Here is a 15,378-nt window from a genome sequence, read left to right as displayed (position 1 = left end):
AGAGCAATTCTTACCTGATAATTTTTGTCTGTGACTCAGTAATACCAGTGCACTGATGGCTAATATTTCTCTGTCATATCATGTAGGCAGATGATAATTAGTAGGAACCAAGGATTTCTATGCTTTCCAGCAAGATAATTCCTTCTCCCTTCCTCCCTCCCTCTTTCTCATTACTGATTTGAGAATTTTCAGAGTTGTAACTTGGAATGGTATTACACCACATGGGTACTTCTAATGTTATTGTTACTAAAGGGCAGGAGTCTGCATTGGTGTAACTAAGTCACAGAAAAGAATTCTCAAATAAGAAATTCCCTTTTCAGTGATTCAGCTGCCACCAGTGCAGACTGGTGTGATCTGAGTCTCAGTACACAGAGAAGTAGGTAAAGCAGAAAGAAAGCCATTAGATAGCTTTATGTATGAAATCTGTCCCCTTGAGTCCCCACACCAACTAATTTGTGGAGTTTTCTTAACAAAATTAGAATCCCGGGGAGCATACCTAACGCATGAGGAGGGCTATGGCACTCTATGGCTGTGTTTTCACCGCCAAAAAGGTGTTTTTACAGCAAGATAGTTAATATATGTTAGCTATCTTGCTGTAAAAAAAAATGGCCTTTTTCAGCAGTGAAGAAACATCCTATGTCTCAAATGATCCAGCAGCCTAATTCTTGACTGAAGCCAAGAAAATGAGTCTACAATTCAGGGCTTTAATTTGACTGAATCACATCAAGCTGGCAACTTCATACTTTTTTTTAAGCTGTTACCTAGTTTACCAGAGTCTGATCTTTTATTTTAAAAAAAAAAAAGTGAGCCTAGAGCATTTATGGTTGTGAAGAAAATCATGAAAACATGAACCAAGCATAAACTTACAAAACAATTTCAGACAATTGTGAACTACCTCATTCATCTCAGTAGGGTGGTGTCTCAAATGCGCAATTACAATAATTTAAATATCAACATTGTTAATCATTTCACTACTGATTTCAGCATGGAAGAGTGACAAGCATGTTATGGAAATGTGCACAATCCACTGTGAGTATAATTTCATGTGGTAACGCAAGTGGTTTGTACTTGAAAGAATTCCAACACTTTTTTCTCTCAATCTGCCCTCTGGAGCCAATAGGCCAGAGTGGAGGAAGGGAGTCCAGGGTGGGATATGAGCCCCACTAAAGGGAAGCTAATCCAGCAGAGCTCAGCAAGGCATCCTCCAAGCCATCCCCAACTAGTCCAGAGCCTCCCTGAACAATGGGAGCCTGGTCTGTTCAGGGATGGAGGTAGGACCAGGTGTATTCCTTTCTGTCTTTGGTGGCTGGTGTTCTCCCCTCTGCTGGAGGCCATCTGTAGACTCAGGAGGCATCATGGCATCATTTATACTTGGTTCACATTTTCAAGCTATTCTTTTCAATCCCTAATTGGAGAGGGGTCTCAGTTACTATAGACAGGTTTCAGAGTAATAGCCGTGTTAGTCTGTATTCGCAAAAAGAAAAGGAGTACTTGTGGCACCTTAGAGACTAACCAATTTATTTGAGTATGAGCTTTCGTGAGCAACAGCTCATGCTCAAATAAATTGGTTAGTCTCTAAGGTGCCACAAGTACTCCTTTTCTAGTTACTATAGAGAATTCTTTTCCAGATATCTGCCTGATGGGTCTTGCCCACATGCTCAGGATCTAAATGATCGCCATATTTAGGGTTGGGTAGGAATTTTCCCCTGGGTCAGATTGGCTGGGGTTTTTTTCGCCTTCCTCTGCAGCATGGTCACTTGCAGGTTTAAGCTAGTGTAAATGGTGGATTCTCTGTAACTTGAAGTCTTTAAATCATGATTTGAGGATTTCAGCAACTCAGCCAGAGGTTAAGGGCCTATTTCAGGAGTGGGTGGGTGAGGTTCTGTGACCTGCAATGTTCAGGAGGTCAGACTAGATGATCACGATCCCTTCTGACCTTAAAGTCTGTGAGTCACCATGAGGGCTAGAAAGATTTTTTTTTTTTAATGAAAACTTAGATTTCTAAATCCATTGCATGACTCTGGGAGCTCGGGTCACAGATGTGAGCCTATTTTGCCTGTGCCTTAATCCAGTCCTGCCTATGGGTGTACCTGTACCTCAGTGAGGGAGAGCCAGGCCCAAGGAGTCCAACAGAAGATGCATGGTCATATTTTGAACATCTGCACAATATACTAAGAGTAGTGTCTCATTCTGTTATCTCAAGGAGGCAAACCTTTCTGTGTGTGGAACTTGGTTTGTGGATGGAACTTGGGCAATGCCACCACTTCTTTTTTCCATTCTGATATAGAGCTTGTAGAAAGTACTGAGAGAACTTGCACATATGTGTTTATTTATTTCCTTGACAAAAAAGTCTCTTCTGGCTGCCCACAAAATGGACAGGGAGCTCTACATCTTTGAAGATGTGTGCGATAAAGTGATAATATCCATTTTGCAATCATGGAACAATAAAAGCACTAAGGGGAAATTTTCAAAGGTGCCTATAGGATTTCAGAGCAAAAGTCTAATTGGCTTTCAGTGGAACTTGTGCTTGTAAATCCCTTTTGTGAATTTGGAAATTACTACTTTAGAACCTTTTATTATGTGCCTTAAAAAACACAGTGAAGGACATGATTCAGAGATGTAGCTTTTCAGGGCTCTGTACATAGCTTTGTTTATCAGGGCAGAAATTAAAAAAGCCATCTTCTAATTGATATGGAAAAGAGATACCATGTTAGACAAGAATCTAGGGCAGAGCCTTAAGACTACTTTGATCTTTGATGAAGAAAAGATGGAAATATCAGAACTTTTGTGTATCTACCCTTCCTACTGAATATGTAGCAACAAAAAGGGTGTCTGAAAGGAACAGATATGAGGAATTGATTGGCTGAGTACCATAATATGCAGGGAATATAGATAATGCTTTTGGGAGAAATTGTGCACTTGGATGATGGTTTAAGATAAAACATTAATCCTGAGGAATCTAGATACAAAAGTGTGATTGTCAATGGATAGTCTTGCTGTGCTTCCTCTGTGGGACACTATCTGCATTATGGAGAGACACTATCTGCATTCTTAACTTCTGAACCAAAAGCGCACTGAAGTCAATAGGAGACAAAAGAGTTCTTTCTCCAGCTCCCTAACAGTCTGAACCAAAGCTGATTGAAGTTATTGTGAGGTTTTCCATTGACATGAAAGGGCTTTGGCTCAGGATGCTAGGAAGCTAAGGAAAAACTTTATTGAATAATGTGGAAATTTCCACATGGGGGCCAATACCATTGCTTTTTCTGACAAACTCAGTGATAAGTGATAAGTACTAGTGGGCACATATCAGCGATACTCTGAGTATGTCTACACTACAATTAAAAACCCGTAGCTGGCTCATACTGGCTCATGCTGACTTGGGCTAAAGGGCTTGGGCTGAAGGGCTGTTTAACTGTGATATAGAGGCTCGAGCTGGAGCCCAGACTATAGGACCTGTGAGGGTCCCAGAGCTCTGGCTACAGCCTGAGCCTGAATGACTACAACATGATTAAACAGCCCCTTAGCCCAAGCCCTGTGTGAACCCAAGTCAATTCATAGAATCATAGAATATCAGGGTTGGAAGGGACCTCAGGAGATCATCTAGTCCAACCCCCTGCTCAAAGTAGGACCGATCCCCAACTAAATCATCCCAGCCAGGGCTTTGTCAAGCCTGACCTTAAAAACTTCTAAGGAAGGAGATTCCACCACCTCCCTAGGTAACGCATTCCAGTGTTTCACCACCCTCCTAGTGAAAAAGTTTTTCCTAATATCCAACCTAAATCTCCCCCACTGCAACTTGAGACCATTACTCCTCCTTCTGTCATCTACTACCACTGAGAACAGTCTAGAGCCATCCTCTTTGGAACCCTCTTTCAGGTACTTGAAAGCAGCTATCAAATCCCCCCTCATTCTTTTCTTCCATAGACTAAACATCCCCAGTTCCCTCAGCCTCTCCTCATAACTCATGTGTTCCAGTCCCCTAATCATTTTTGTTGCCCTCTGCTGGACTCTTTCCAATTTTTCCACATCCTTCTTGTAGTGTGGGGCCCAAAACTGGACACAGTGCTCCTGCTGAGGCCTCACCAATGTCGAATAGAGGGGAACGATCACGTCCCTAGATCTGGTGGCAATGCCCCTACTTATACATCCCAAAATGCCATTGGCCTTCTTGGCAACAAGGGCACACTGTTGACTCATATCCAGCTGCTCATCCACTGTAAGCCCTAGGTCCTTTTCTGCAGAACTGCTGCTGAGCCATTCGGTCCCTAGTCTGTAGCGATGCATGGGATTCTTCCGTCCTAAGTGCAGGACTCTGCACTTGTCCTTGTTGAACCTCATCAGATTTCTTTTGGCCCAATCCTCCAATTTGTCTAGGTCCCTCTGTATCCTATCCCTACCCTCCAGCGTATCTACCTCTCCTCCCATCTGCAAACTTGCTGAGGGTGCAATCCACACCATCCTCCAGATCATTAATGAAGATATTGAACAAAACCGGCCCCAGGACCGATCCTTGTGGCACTCCACTTGATACCGGCTGCCAACTAGACATGGAGCCATTGATCACTACCCGTTGAGCCCGACAATCTAGCCAGCTTTCTATCCACCTTATAGTCCATTCACCCAGCCCATACTTCTTTAACTTGCTGGCAAGAATACTGTGGGAGACAGCGTCAAAAGCTTTACTAAAGTCAAGGAACAACACGTCCACTGCTTTCCCTTCATCCACAGAACCAGTTATCTCGTCATAGAAGGCAATTAGATTAGTCAGGCATGACTTGCCCTTGGTGAATCCATGCTGACTGTTCCTGATGACTTTCCTCTCCTCTAAGTGCTTCAGAATTGATTCCTTGAGGACCTGCTCCATGAGTTGGCATGGGCCAGTCGTGGGTTTTTAATTGCAGTATAGACATACCCCGTAGTATGCAACAAAGGTCCCTTTTGCAGAAGGCCAGTAGCATTAGAAGGGCTTTGTTTTTCAAACTCATCTTTTTGTTAGCATTACCCATTTTTTATAACCAGGTGATATTATCTGCTGAGTCACATCTTTCCGGGAGAGAAATATTGTAGGTTCTTGTAGTCTTTCTGGACAGTAGACAATCTGGAATAAATTCCTGTTTCCTTGGATCTCTTCTGGTTTCTGTTTGGAGCGAGAGATTCTAGAAACAGTTCCTTTTTATCATGGAGAAGGCTTGGATAGAGGAGATTACAATGCTAAGGGAAGAAGGAACAGGATTTCTATAAAAAAAACTTTTTTTCCAAAATCAGGACCTAGCACTCTCATCCATGATTAAAGTCTAATGTTCTCTGAATATAAATATTATTTCTCTTATGAGAGTGATGCAGAAAAGTAAATAGAAGTTTTATAAAGATCCTTGGTCTGAGTCACTAGACAGGTGGCACACCCAGAAGATCTGTTCTAGTTTCTGAAAAAAACCCTGTAAATTCTGTATTTAGGCTGCCTCTGTATCCACAGTAGATTTTTCTGAGCTGACAAAAATATCTGTGGATCTCTCTTGGGTGAGTTTTATGAAGAATTCTTTCAGTCTAGTTTATCTCTACAGAAATCAGAACCTTAGAAGAGCAATTTCCTAGTACAAGTGCAGAGCCATAAAGCTTTTCTGGCTAAAACACTTGGGTTCATGATATGTGCCAACAGTTTTACAGAATCCTGGGAAATATCAATGAAGACTTTGGTGATCAGAGATTAAGAAAAATTTCCAGGATACATCTGTAGTTTGAGTTTGTATCTTTTTACGTGACACTGAAATGTTCATTCTATGTAGACTCTGAAGATGCCTCTAGTTCAAAACTGTAAGTGGAGAAGCTGTAAGTGGAGAAGGAGTGGAGAAGGAGAGGGAGGTGTTGGGAGAAAATAAAGGGCATCTGCTGGTATCTCCTTTGTGGCATGGCTCTCTTGTAACAGGTATAAACCTGAAATCTAGTATTTTGGATTCCTTTGGTAAGTAAATCTCCTGGGGGTAAGAGACACTTCTCAGGTCAAAATTTTGCAAGCCATTAGGGTAAATACTGATTTGATTCTTTTGCTTCAAGGTAGATAGAAAGGAGGAGAAAACAGAGCTTTGGAATGTGGGGTAAAAAGTTTGGATGATGCAGTTCTACCAGGCAGATGTGGACAGCTATAAAGCACCAACAGGATATTAATTAAAAGCAATATATTGTTGTGCCCAAAAATAGACACTTGAAAATGTTCCTAAAATCATCTCTGGTCGCTTGGCTTTAGTAAAGAATAGAGTGGCATAACACCAGTGTGATCTTACAGTTTTCACTGAAAACTTGATCCATTCTTGCTGAAGGTAAGTTGGGTTGGGTTTTTGTTTTTGTTTGGTTTTGAGAGTATTTTTTAATTCCATTCAAATTTACACTTACCCAGAGGTTAATCTGGGCTCATTGGCCAGAATGGTTTGGATCAGATTCTGATCTCAGCTACACTCGGGTAATCTAAAGTAACCACTTTAAAATTAGTGGAGTTATTCCAGATTTAAATCAGTGTGAATGAGAAATCATTGGAGCTATGCCAAGTTACATCAGTGTGACTGAGATAAGATTCTAGACTCTTGTACTCTTATTTTATTCAATAGGGATAAAGACAGTAATTTTGGAAATATGTGAGCAAAGCTTTACTTCTCTTGAGGAAAAGGTTATAGGCCAAATTCAAGCCTAAAATAAGCTGGCATCGACCTCAGCAGGAGCTGTACCCATTTACTAACTTCAGCACCCTAGTTCTGAATTTCCTCTACATGGTATTCTACTATTCCAGAGCAACACAGACTTGAAGAAGAATATTTCTGTAACTGAAGTGAGCTTTCCAGTTTGGGAAATGATGAAGGGGGTTTGTTCGCTCCCATAATATCAATTAACATAATTTTTTTTTTACAATGATGATTGTATTCACTGTTTCCTGATGACTCACTTGAGGGATTCAAAAGAAAACCAACCACTACAGTGAGGATTCTAGTGAGGTATCAGTTCATAACCCATTCTCCCTAATTTTTTTGCTCGGGAATTCTGATTTGTTTTTCTGGGTTTTTTTTCTTCACTTGTTGGGAGCAGTAATGTTCTATCTATGGCTTTGTGAAATTGTGTTAGTGTCATGAATACAGATTCTATTTCAGCTCTTTTTAAAGACACTACAATTAAGTAGCATTTATAGTTAGCACTTCTTCATCCTCACCCCCTGAAGCTTCTACACAGCCTCTCTTTTTTAAGTTGCTCTTTTATGTAATAATAATTAGCTATATGGGCTTTGAGAGTTCATCAGTTCTTTCCTCTTGTCTCAGATGTGGTTGGAGATCTGCATTTTTCTTTTTATTTGTATCTGTTTATTGGGGGTTAGGAGGGTAAGAGGGTTAACCATTTTCTCTTCTCCCAGTTAATCTACGTTAATATGAATATATTCATTATAATATAAATACATACATATTTAAAAATAATTCCAGTCTGTCTGGGAGACCATTTATGAGGATTCAGGTGGTGTGTGTCTGGGTCAGTGAAAATAAAACACACCGTCCAGAAGCATTCCTCCGAAGCATTCCTCCACTTCCAGCATGTACATAAGTATGCCTGCTTAATAGATTGAGCAGATAGGATCATATTATGGACACACTGCATTTTTCCACCAGTGTGTAAGATGGCAGATCTGATTTTCAAATGGTTATGTTGACTTTAAAATCTCTGGCCATTTCTGAGACTTCAGTCATGTTCATGGGTACCTGCACTCTAACATGATCTTTTAGGGGTTTTACCATTATGCCATAAATTGTCAGCATGATCTAATCTTTACTGTCGTGGCACCTAAGTTATTAAACTTGCTCCTCCTTGACATACACCTGAGGGCAACCCTACATGTCTAAAAACTCTGCTGCTTCAGGACTGTTTTTTGTTTTAATCATGAATGGTCCCACTTTGTCTCTTCAGTACTTTAGTCACTTTTGATTGGTCTATTTCATGAGGATGCTACTTGTATTGTACTTTATATGCTCCATGGACAGAGTTTGTTTTTCCAATAACCCCACCACTAACTAGTTGTCAAGAAACTAATGAGGCAGCAATAATCATGAAAGAGGAGGTTCCTTATTCTGGGCTGGGATCTGTGCCTTCATTTTTTTGGCAGAGGCAGGAAGGAATCCAACTGAAGCCTTCTTTAACCAGATGATGATGGGTGGCACAAAAGGACTACAGAAGTACTTGAATCCTCCATTTCTTCTCTAGGCATGTTTGGATTAAATCTCAGTATGTTGATTCTTACTTGGAGATGTCCTTTCTCTTACTGTCTTCATGTCTCTATTAGGTTTTATGCTCAGAAGGAATCAGATGTAGAAGTCCATAGAATGCTACCACAGATGGTGCATCTTTAGTCTTTGCTACATATAGTGCACATCTTCTGTTCAATATTCTCTTCTTCCAGTAGATTTACAGAAAAGAACATATATGAGAGACCTAGCATATATTAAAACATGTTAAAATATAACTATAGTAAAAACTAAATCACTAAACCAGAGAGAACAATTTTGACCATTGACAAAGTAGGAATCAAACTGGGAATTAGAGATAGGGAAAGATTTACCTTGCTGGAGGGCTTAAACATTCTTGGTTCCTACTGGTTGCCACTTTCCTGACTTACATTTCCTGACTGAATTTGATGAGCATTTATTCCATTAAAATAGATACTGTACACTATCATTTACAGTAGATGATTAGAAATGATCAATATATGATTTTATGGTTATACTAATTGCTTACTATGCCACTGCTCATATACAGATATTATGGTGGGATACACAGTAGTGTATCTGATAAGCAGTTATAAAGAAAGCCAAGAGATTAACTTGAACTATAAATATATTATATTATAATTATATTATATTAGACAAATGATTTAAATGTGATATAAAGATTCCTGCTACTGTATTCAGTTGATGAAAACAGTTATATAAAATGTTGGGCTCTAGCTATTTTCATGAACCCATATTTTTACACAGATATCAAACATGTGTTTCATTTACAGGCTACATTTAAAGGATGGATGGATATTATGTATGCAGCTATTGATTCAAGAGCTGTAAGTACATTATATGTTCTAAAGTCTTCTTTTCCTTGTATAGACTCTGAGGTCAACGTTGTAACAAAAATGAGTGAGTGAGCATGGCAAAAATTCTGCTAAATACGAATTATTATAAACTGATAGCAAAACTCCCATTGATTTCAATAGCTGCAGGGCAAAAATATATTAAATAATTAGAGTGGGAAGGTACTATCCCAGGACAGAAGTATTTTGGATCTTTGTGTTGTGAGTTGCTGCTTTTTCAATGAATTATTGACATGGAATGTTAGTGCTGATTTTCTTTCTTTTTTTTTTTTTGGCAAAACTTGTTTTGTAGGTGGAGGATCAACCTAAATATGAAGACAACCTATACATGTATCTTTATTTTGTCATCTTTATCATTTTTGGATCTTTTTTTACCCTGAATTTGTTCATTGGTGTTATCATTGATAACTTCAACCAGCAAAAAAAGAAGATAAGTATTCAAGTGTCTCATCTCTGTCCTAAAGACAATATAAGACATTGCTTTTTTGAAGTCATAAAAAATGTGGAATGTTTGTCCCAAGCATTTATTCTGATTGAAACAATTGAAAAGCATTATTACATAAAAGCGTACCAAGATACTGTATGCTATAGCTTCATAATAGTCCAGGTGATGAGTGGGACACATCCTTTCCCTTCCCCGCACCTCCAAGTTATTTAGTGTCCTGTGGATATTCCTTTCAATGTAACTGGAGGACTAATGCATTCTCACACATGGCCATTTCCTACAAACTCTTTATGTGGTTGCACCATTGATTCTAGGTCACTCTACGCAAGCACTTATTATTTTCTCTGGGTTTTTTTCCTTTTTGGCTGAAAATTCTGGCCCTTCTCAATCTGAAGGTCATTATTATAAAAGTGCAAAGAGAATCTTTTAGGCTATTTTGAGCTATCCGTTCATGCAAAACACAGTACATTACTTCTTTGTGGCATCTCTGCATACTTCCACTAATGGCATTCATGGCACTGGTGCCTCAGTGATCCTGAACCTTCTAGAAAGCCATGACAGCACTGAACACTTGGGGATAGATTCACAGAAGGACATAGCCACCTAACTGCCACTTTAGTGCATAAATCCCAGCACCAGGCCCCACTGGGATTCACAAAACCTGCTCAGCTGCTGTCAAATTTGTAGGCATCTAAACTTGCTTGGATTTTTGCAGTAAAAGTTCTCTAGTCCCCTATGTTGCTACATCTGATGATGTGTACTGCAGCCCCATGCCAGGTGTCCGGATGCCTAAGCCACAGAACAATGCATGAACCAGGAGAAGATAGGCACTCCTGCACCTAACTTGCCTGTAGGAACTGATCCAGTAAATGTCTCAGAGCTCACCTACTATAGGTGGACTTACACAAAATGATGGCGGTGTGGGGGAGAGAAAGCGGGACCATTCTTATAACTTTTAGTCCAGTGGTTGTTAGTCACCTGGGATATGTCAGACCTACAGTTCAAGTCCTCTCCCTCCCCACCACATATGGGATCAGCAGAAGAGATTGAACTGCGATCCGCCATAGACTACTAGGCTTTGGGATACTCTGATGTGGGGCTCCTTCATTCTCTCTTTTTCAAGCTGTCCCACTGTGGATAAATAAGCTTTAAAAGTTGTTTGGAGCAGATGGAGTGGATCTTTGCTCTTCTGCCTCTCTGGTGAGTGCGCTAACCAGCAGGCCACAATGTCATTCTCATGCTCTCTCTCTGGCCCAATGATTCTTTAATTATTTATCCAAAGTATAACAGTTTGAAAGGGAGAGACTGTGGGAGCCCCACACATCAGAATATCCCTTCGCCCAGGAGTTCAGGCACTCACCTGAGAAATAAGGAATCCCAGTTCAAATCCTTCTCCCAATCAAGTGGAGGGAGACTTGAACTGGGGGTCTCCCACATCCCAGCTGAATACCCTAACCACTGCACTAAAAGTTATGGGGGACATTCTCCTCTCCCAGCTTCTTGCTCAAATGGCATAGGTGCCTAACACAAATAGAGGGTTTGCAGTTGAGAATCCCAAGCAGAAGGAGGTACCTTCCTGTAGCCCAAATTTTGGCACCTATCTCCAAAAGAGAAACAGGGCTTAGCACAGACCCGTCAGCCTGGCATCTTCCACTGGCTATTTTAGGTGAGGAACTGCCCAACAATGCTGCCATTTTGTGAATGCCATTCTGCGGTGCCTCTCTCTCCCCATTCATTGTGCAGAGAACCTAGGTGCTGAACTCAGGCTTTGTGAATTCCAGTGATTTTCTAGGCACTTAAAAGTTATGCACGGCAACACTTAGCATCCCCCCACCTAAGTTCCTTTGTGAATCTTGCCTTTGGTGTCATAGACCGTTATTAAGAAGGTGTGAGCTGCACCTGCCTCAGTTCCTTTCTGACCATGGTCTGTTATGGATGTGAGGAATCTCACTGTTATGCCAGGTCTGCTTGACTGTTGGATGTTCTTTTTTAAAACCCGTTCTTATAGTTTTGTCTATGTGAACAGTTAGTGTGCGGGAAGCTGGGGTGTAAAATTACAGCACACTAGCGTGCTGTGCACTAAATGTCCGCATGGACCCTCCTACCACATACTGACAGTTCCCTAGTGTGCACTGGAGTACAGAAGGGAACTTTTAATACATGGAAGCAGGGTCCACCTGGACCCTAATTGCATGGCATGTTGGTGTGCTGTAGATTTACACTTCAGCTTATTGCACAATAACTGTTTGTCTAGATAAGCCCTTATTATCTGTTAGTCTTAGCTAGCTAAATATATATATTACCAAAGCATTCCCTTTTCAGTTAAAATATTTCATTTTAGCTCAGTGCATTCCTTCACTGTGCTTGGGTCAGTGCCAACAATGGCAGACCTGAAGAAGAGTTTCAAGAGGTGTGCCTGCAGTTCAGGGATATTCCTGAAATATGATGTACGCACATACTACCTCTTTTGTCTGGAGGAAACTCACCTCCCAAGAGATGTAAAGTCTGATAGGTTTTCATTCCTCAAGCCCTTTGAGTAAGGCTGTTAGAAAGAGCAGTGGATTCTGGCTGGCACACCACGAGGGCCCACAATGGCTGTCTTCAACTCCCAGCCTCTCTCCCACTAGCCTCCTGAAGCCAATCTTGACTCTGCCTAATAAGGACTCCACTACAATGTCTAAATAGAAGCCAGACAGGACATAGGCATTAAAAGAGGACATTTCAGTGCCGAAGGCATTAAAACCACAACCTTCAGCTCCAGTCAGTCTCTTCCAGGTCTGAACAATCACAACTGAAGAACTCATCTTTTTCAAGACCCTAAAAGACCTTGTGGTCCCAATGTGCCAGTATTTAGTTACCTAAGTCAGAAAATAGTTTTCACTCCAGTATTGAGTTCATGTTGGATGCCAACTTTTTTTCTCTCTAGCTCCCTGGAAACAGGAAGAAGAACAAGTATGCTGAAAAAGATTCCCCACCATTAAGGGGAAAGCACCATAGAAAAAAACGGTAGTACTTATCTTGGAAGAGCACCAATTTGGTATTCAGAGTAACAGCCGTGTTAGTCTGTATTCGCAAAAAGAAAAGGAGTACTTGTGGCACCTTAGAGACTAACCAATTTATTTGAGCATAAGCTGTAGCTCACGAAAGCTTATGCTCAAATAAATTGGTTAGTCTCTAAGGTGCCACAAGTACTCCCTTTCTTTTTGCAATTTAGTATTGACTCCTCTGGATCCTCCTGATCTCCCACTTCAACCTCACCTCTCTGGTGCCAAAGACAACATCAGCATCTCCTGCTGATATAGTCTTTGCCTTACCAATATTGTTTCCTTGGGCTCCTTTCCCAGATGTCTTCTCCTCTTCCAAGGAATCTCAGAAGAGGCAGACTTGGTTCATTCAGTTACCCTGATTCCTTCCTACAGCGAATTCCGCCTCCCATTTTGGGATTTGTATGCCCAAAGACCATTTTGCCCCCTTCAATGGACATCAGACAGAAGGCCTACCCCTCAGGGAAAATTACATAGGTAGGGAAGAGAACTCAGTCATGGGGAAGGAGACTGGAATAGACCTGCTGAAGGCAGGATGGAGAAAACCACAGGGAGTAGGACAGGTTCCTGTAGGGTCGCTGAGATAGGGCGTGTAAGAAGCATGGAGATCTCTGAGGGAAGAGCACAGAGTCATTATGGAGGGGAGACAGTGGGAAATCTGCTGGGAGGAAACAGCATAGAGGAACTCGGAAGGGCCCTGGAGTAAGGGCAAAGAGCACAAAACTTCAGCCCAGCCCAAGACGGGCAGAAGAAATTGCTTTGGATCTTTGTTTGGATTTACAATTGGACTTTTGTTACTCATAAGCAACTGAACTTGGGAGGTGATCTGGCTGAAAAGCTGGGCCATGGAAAACCCAGACAGAGACAGGCCAGCGTAGAGTCAAGGAAGTGGTCAGCAAGGGGTGTTAGACGTGAAGTCCTGTGCAACGGCATGCTCTGCTGCTAGTTAGGGACTGTGGCAGTACGTGTAAACACTAACAGACATCCAAAAAAACAGAGCTGTGAGGCAAAGGTTCTGTGTTTGGGAGACACCCTTTTTGTCACTTCTCTGTCTCCCCAGTTTTGATATGTATGTCAGGAGCAAAGATCCAACTCTACCACATTCGCCACTTCGAGCCTGGAAGGACATAACAGTGGACAAGTGGGTCCTAGATGTAGTAGAACTCGAGCTGGTCAGGATTTTTTTGGCCAAATGTGTTTTCATCCAGAAGGTTTCTCAGTTCCAGGATTAAATTTCTGGTTGGAGAGAAACTCACCCCAGGTTCCTATCTCTGCATCTGCCACATCCCAGATGAGTGCCCTAGTCACCAGGCTATAGAGTCAATTTCTCACTCTCTCTTGCCCAGTGTTATTTAATTATTTATACAAATGGAACAGCTCCAACAGGAGAGACTGAGAGAGGCCCACGCCAAAATAGCGTATGGGCATGGCTATACTTGCAGATGTAGAGCGCTGGGAGTTAAACTAGCCTTCGGAGACCACAGTAGGGAGAACGCTGCCCTGTGTTTACACTGTCAGATTCAAGCGCACCGGCGTAGCAACATTAGCAGCTCTTGCAAAGCCACAAAGAGCAGTGCATTGTGGTAGCTATCCCAGCGTGCAAGTGGCTGCAACATGCTTTTCAAATGGGGGCGGGGGGTGGAGTGTGACAGGGAGTGTGTTGTGTGTATGTGGAGAGAGAGACAGTGTGTTTTGGGGTGCTGAGAGTGTGTCAGCATGCTGTCTTGTAAGTTCAGACATAATGGTTGCTTTGTCCCAGAGCAGATGAGCATGCCGGCTGTCAAAAACGGAGCTTTGAAAGGGGATATCCACATTCCTACAGCCGATTCCAAAACAATGAGAAGAGTGGCCACTTGACTTCAGGGGATTATGGGACATTTCCAGAGGCCAATCACAGCGCAGTAATGCAACACCTCCTTCACACTGACACCCAGGTGTTTCAGCCTGGGTGCAGCAAGCGTTATGCTTCTCATGGAGGTGGATTACCAGGAGCGCTCCAGCTGCAGAGTCCAGGTGCTCTATGTGCCTTGCCAGTGTGGACGCATCGGGAGTTAGGGCGCCCAAGGCTGCTTTAATGCGCTCTAACTTGCAAGCGTAGCCCAGCCCTGTAGAATGGTGCTTATGCCACTCATTGGGGGGTGTGGTAGATGTATATTCAAGTCCCTGCTCTAAATCAGGCAGAAGTGGAGATCTGAAAGGTGGTCAGCTGGAACTCAATACATATATTCACTCAACATTACGACAGCATTAGATTTAGCTTCACGTTTGATGCCAGCTTTGGCAGAGCTGCTTTACAATCTCTTTTTACTTGAGAATTTCTCAGCCCATCAGTCATCTCAGCTAAACTGAGCTTACCAGCCTCCAGCGAGTGGAAATATGCACAGGTTCCCTAAAGAAGAAAGAGAGGTTACTTACCAGTAGCTGTAGTTCTTTGAGGGATGTCTCTGAATATTCAAACTCCCTACTCAACTTCCCCTCTTCCTCATAGTTTCCTGTCCATCTTGGACTGGGAGCAGATGTGATTGAGAGTCACACCTCTCTTACATAACTTTGGGCTATGATCATTATGGATGCAGTGACAAAGTTTTCCAGGAGGTTCTGGATCATCATGCAGGTACAGGTACTTTGAATCCCATGACTGTGAATATGCAGAGGTATTCATCAAAGAACTACAGTTTCTGGCGAGTCTCCTCTCTTTACCTATAATTGCTTGTGTCAGAGTCCTTCTCTTCCTTCATCCTACAGTAGGAACATCCAGATCTGTAAGCATTATTGTCACAACC

The 15,378-nt window shown here is 41.9% G+C and overlaps 1 protein-coding gene across 8 annotated transcripts in view; it reads left to right on the top strand.

The window, feature by feature from the left end:
- LOC140895606 (sodium channel protein type 1 subunit alpha) overlaps positions 1-15,378 on the top strand; it is a 181,912-nt gene that overhangs the window by 160,034 nt on the left and 6,500 nt on the right. For all 8 annotated transcript variants that reach the window (XM_073305722.1, XM_073305718.1, XM_073305720.1 and 5 more), the window contains 2 exons: positions 9,026-9,079; positions 9,399-9,536. In XM_073305722.1, the coding sequence (XP_073161823.1) occupies positions 9,026-9,079; positions 9,399-9,536 (192 nt within the window). The remainder of the gene's footprint in view (positions 1-9,025; positions 9,080-9,398; positions 9,537-15,378) is intronic.

The sequence above is a fragment of the Lepidochelys kempii genome, chromosome 11 (assembly GCF_965140265.1).
Source record: "Lepidochelys kempii isolate rLepKem1 chromosome 11, rLepKem1.hap2, whole genome shotgun sequence".
In the NCBI taxonomy this organism is placed as follows: domain Eukaryota; kingdom Metazoa; phylum Chordata; order Testudines; family Cheloniidae; genus Lepidochelys; species Lepidochelys kempii.
This window is presented reverse-complemented; position numbering and strand designations above follow the sequence as displayed.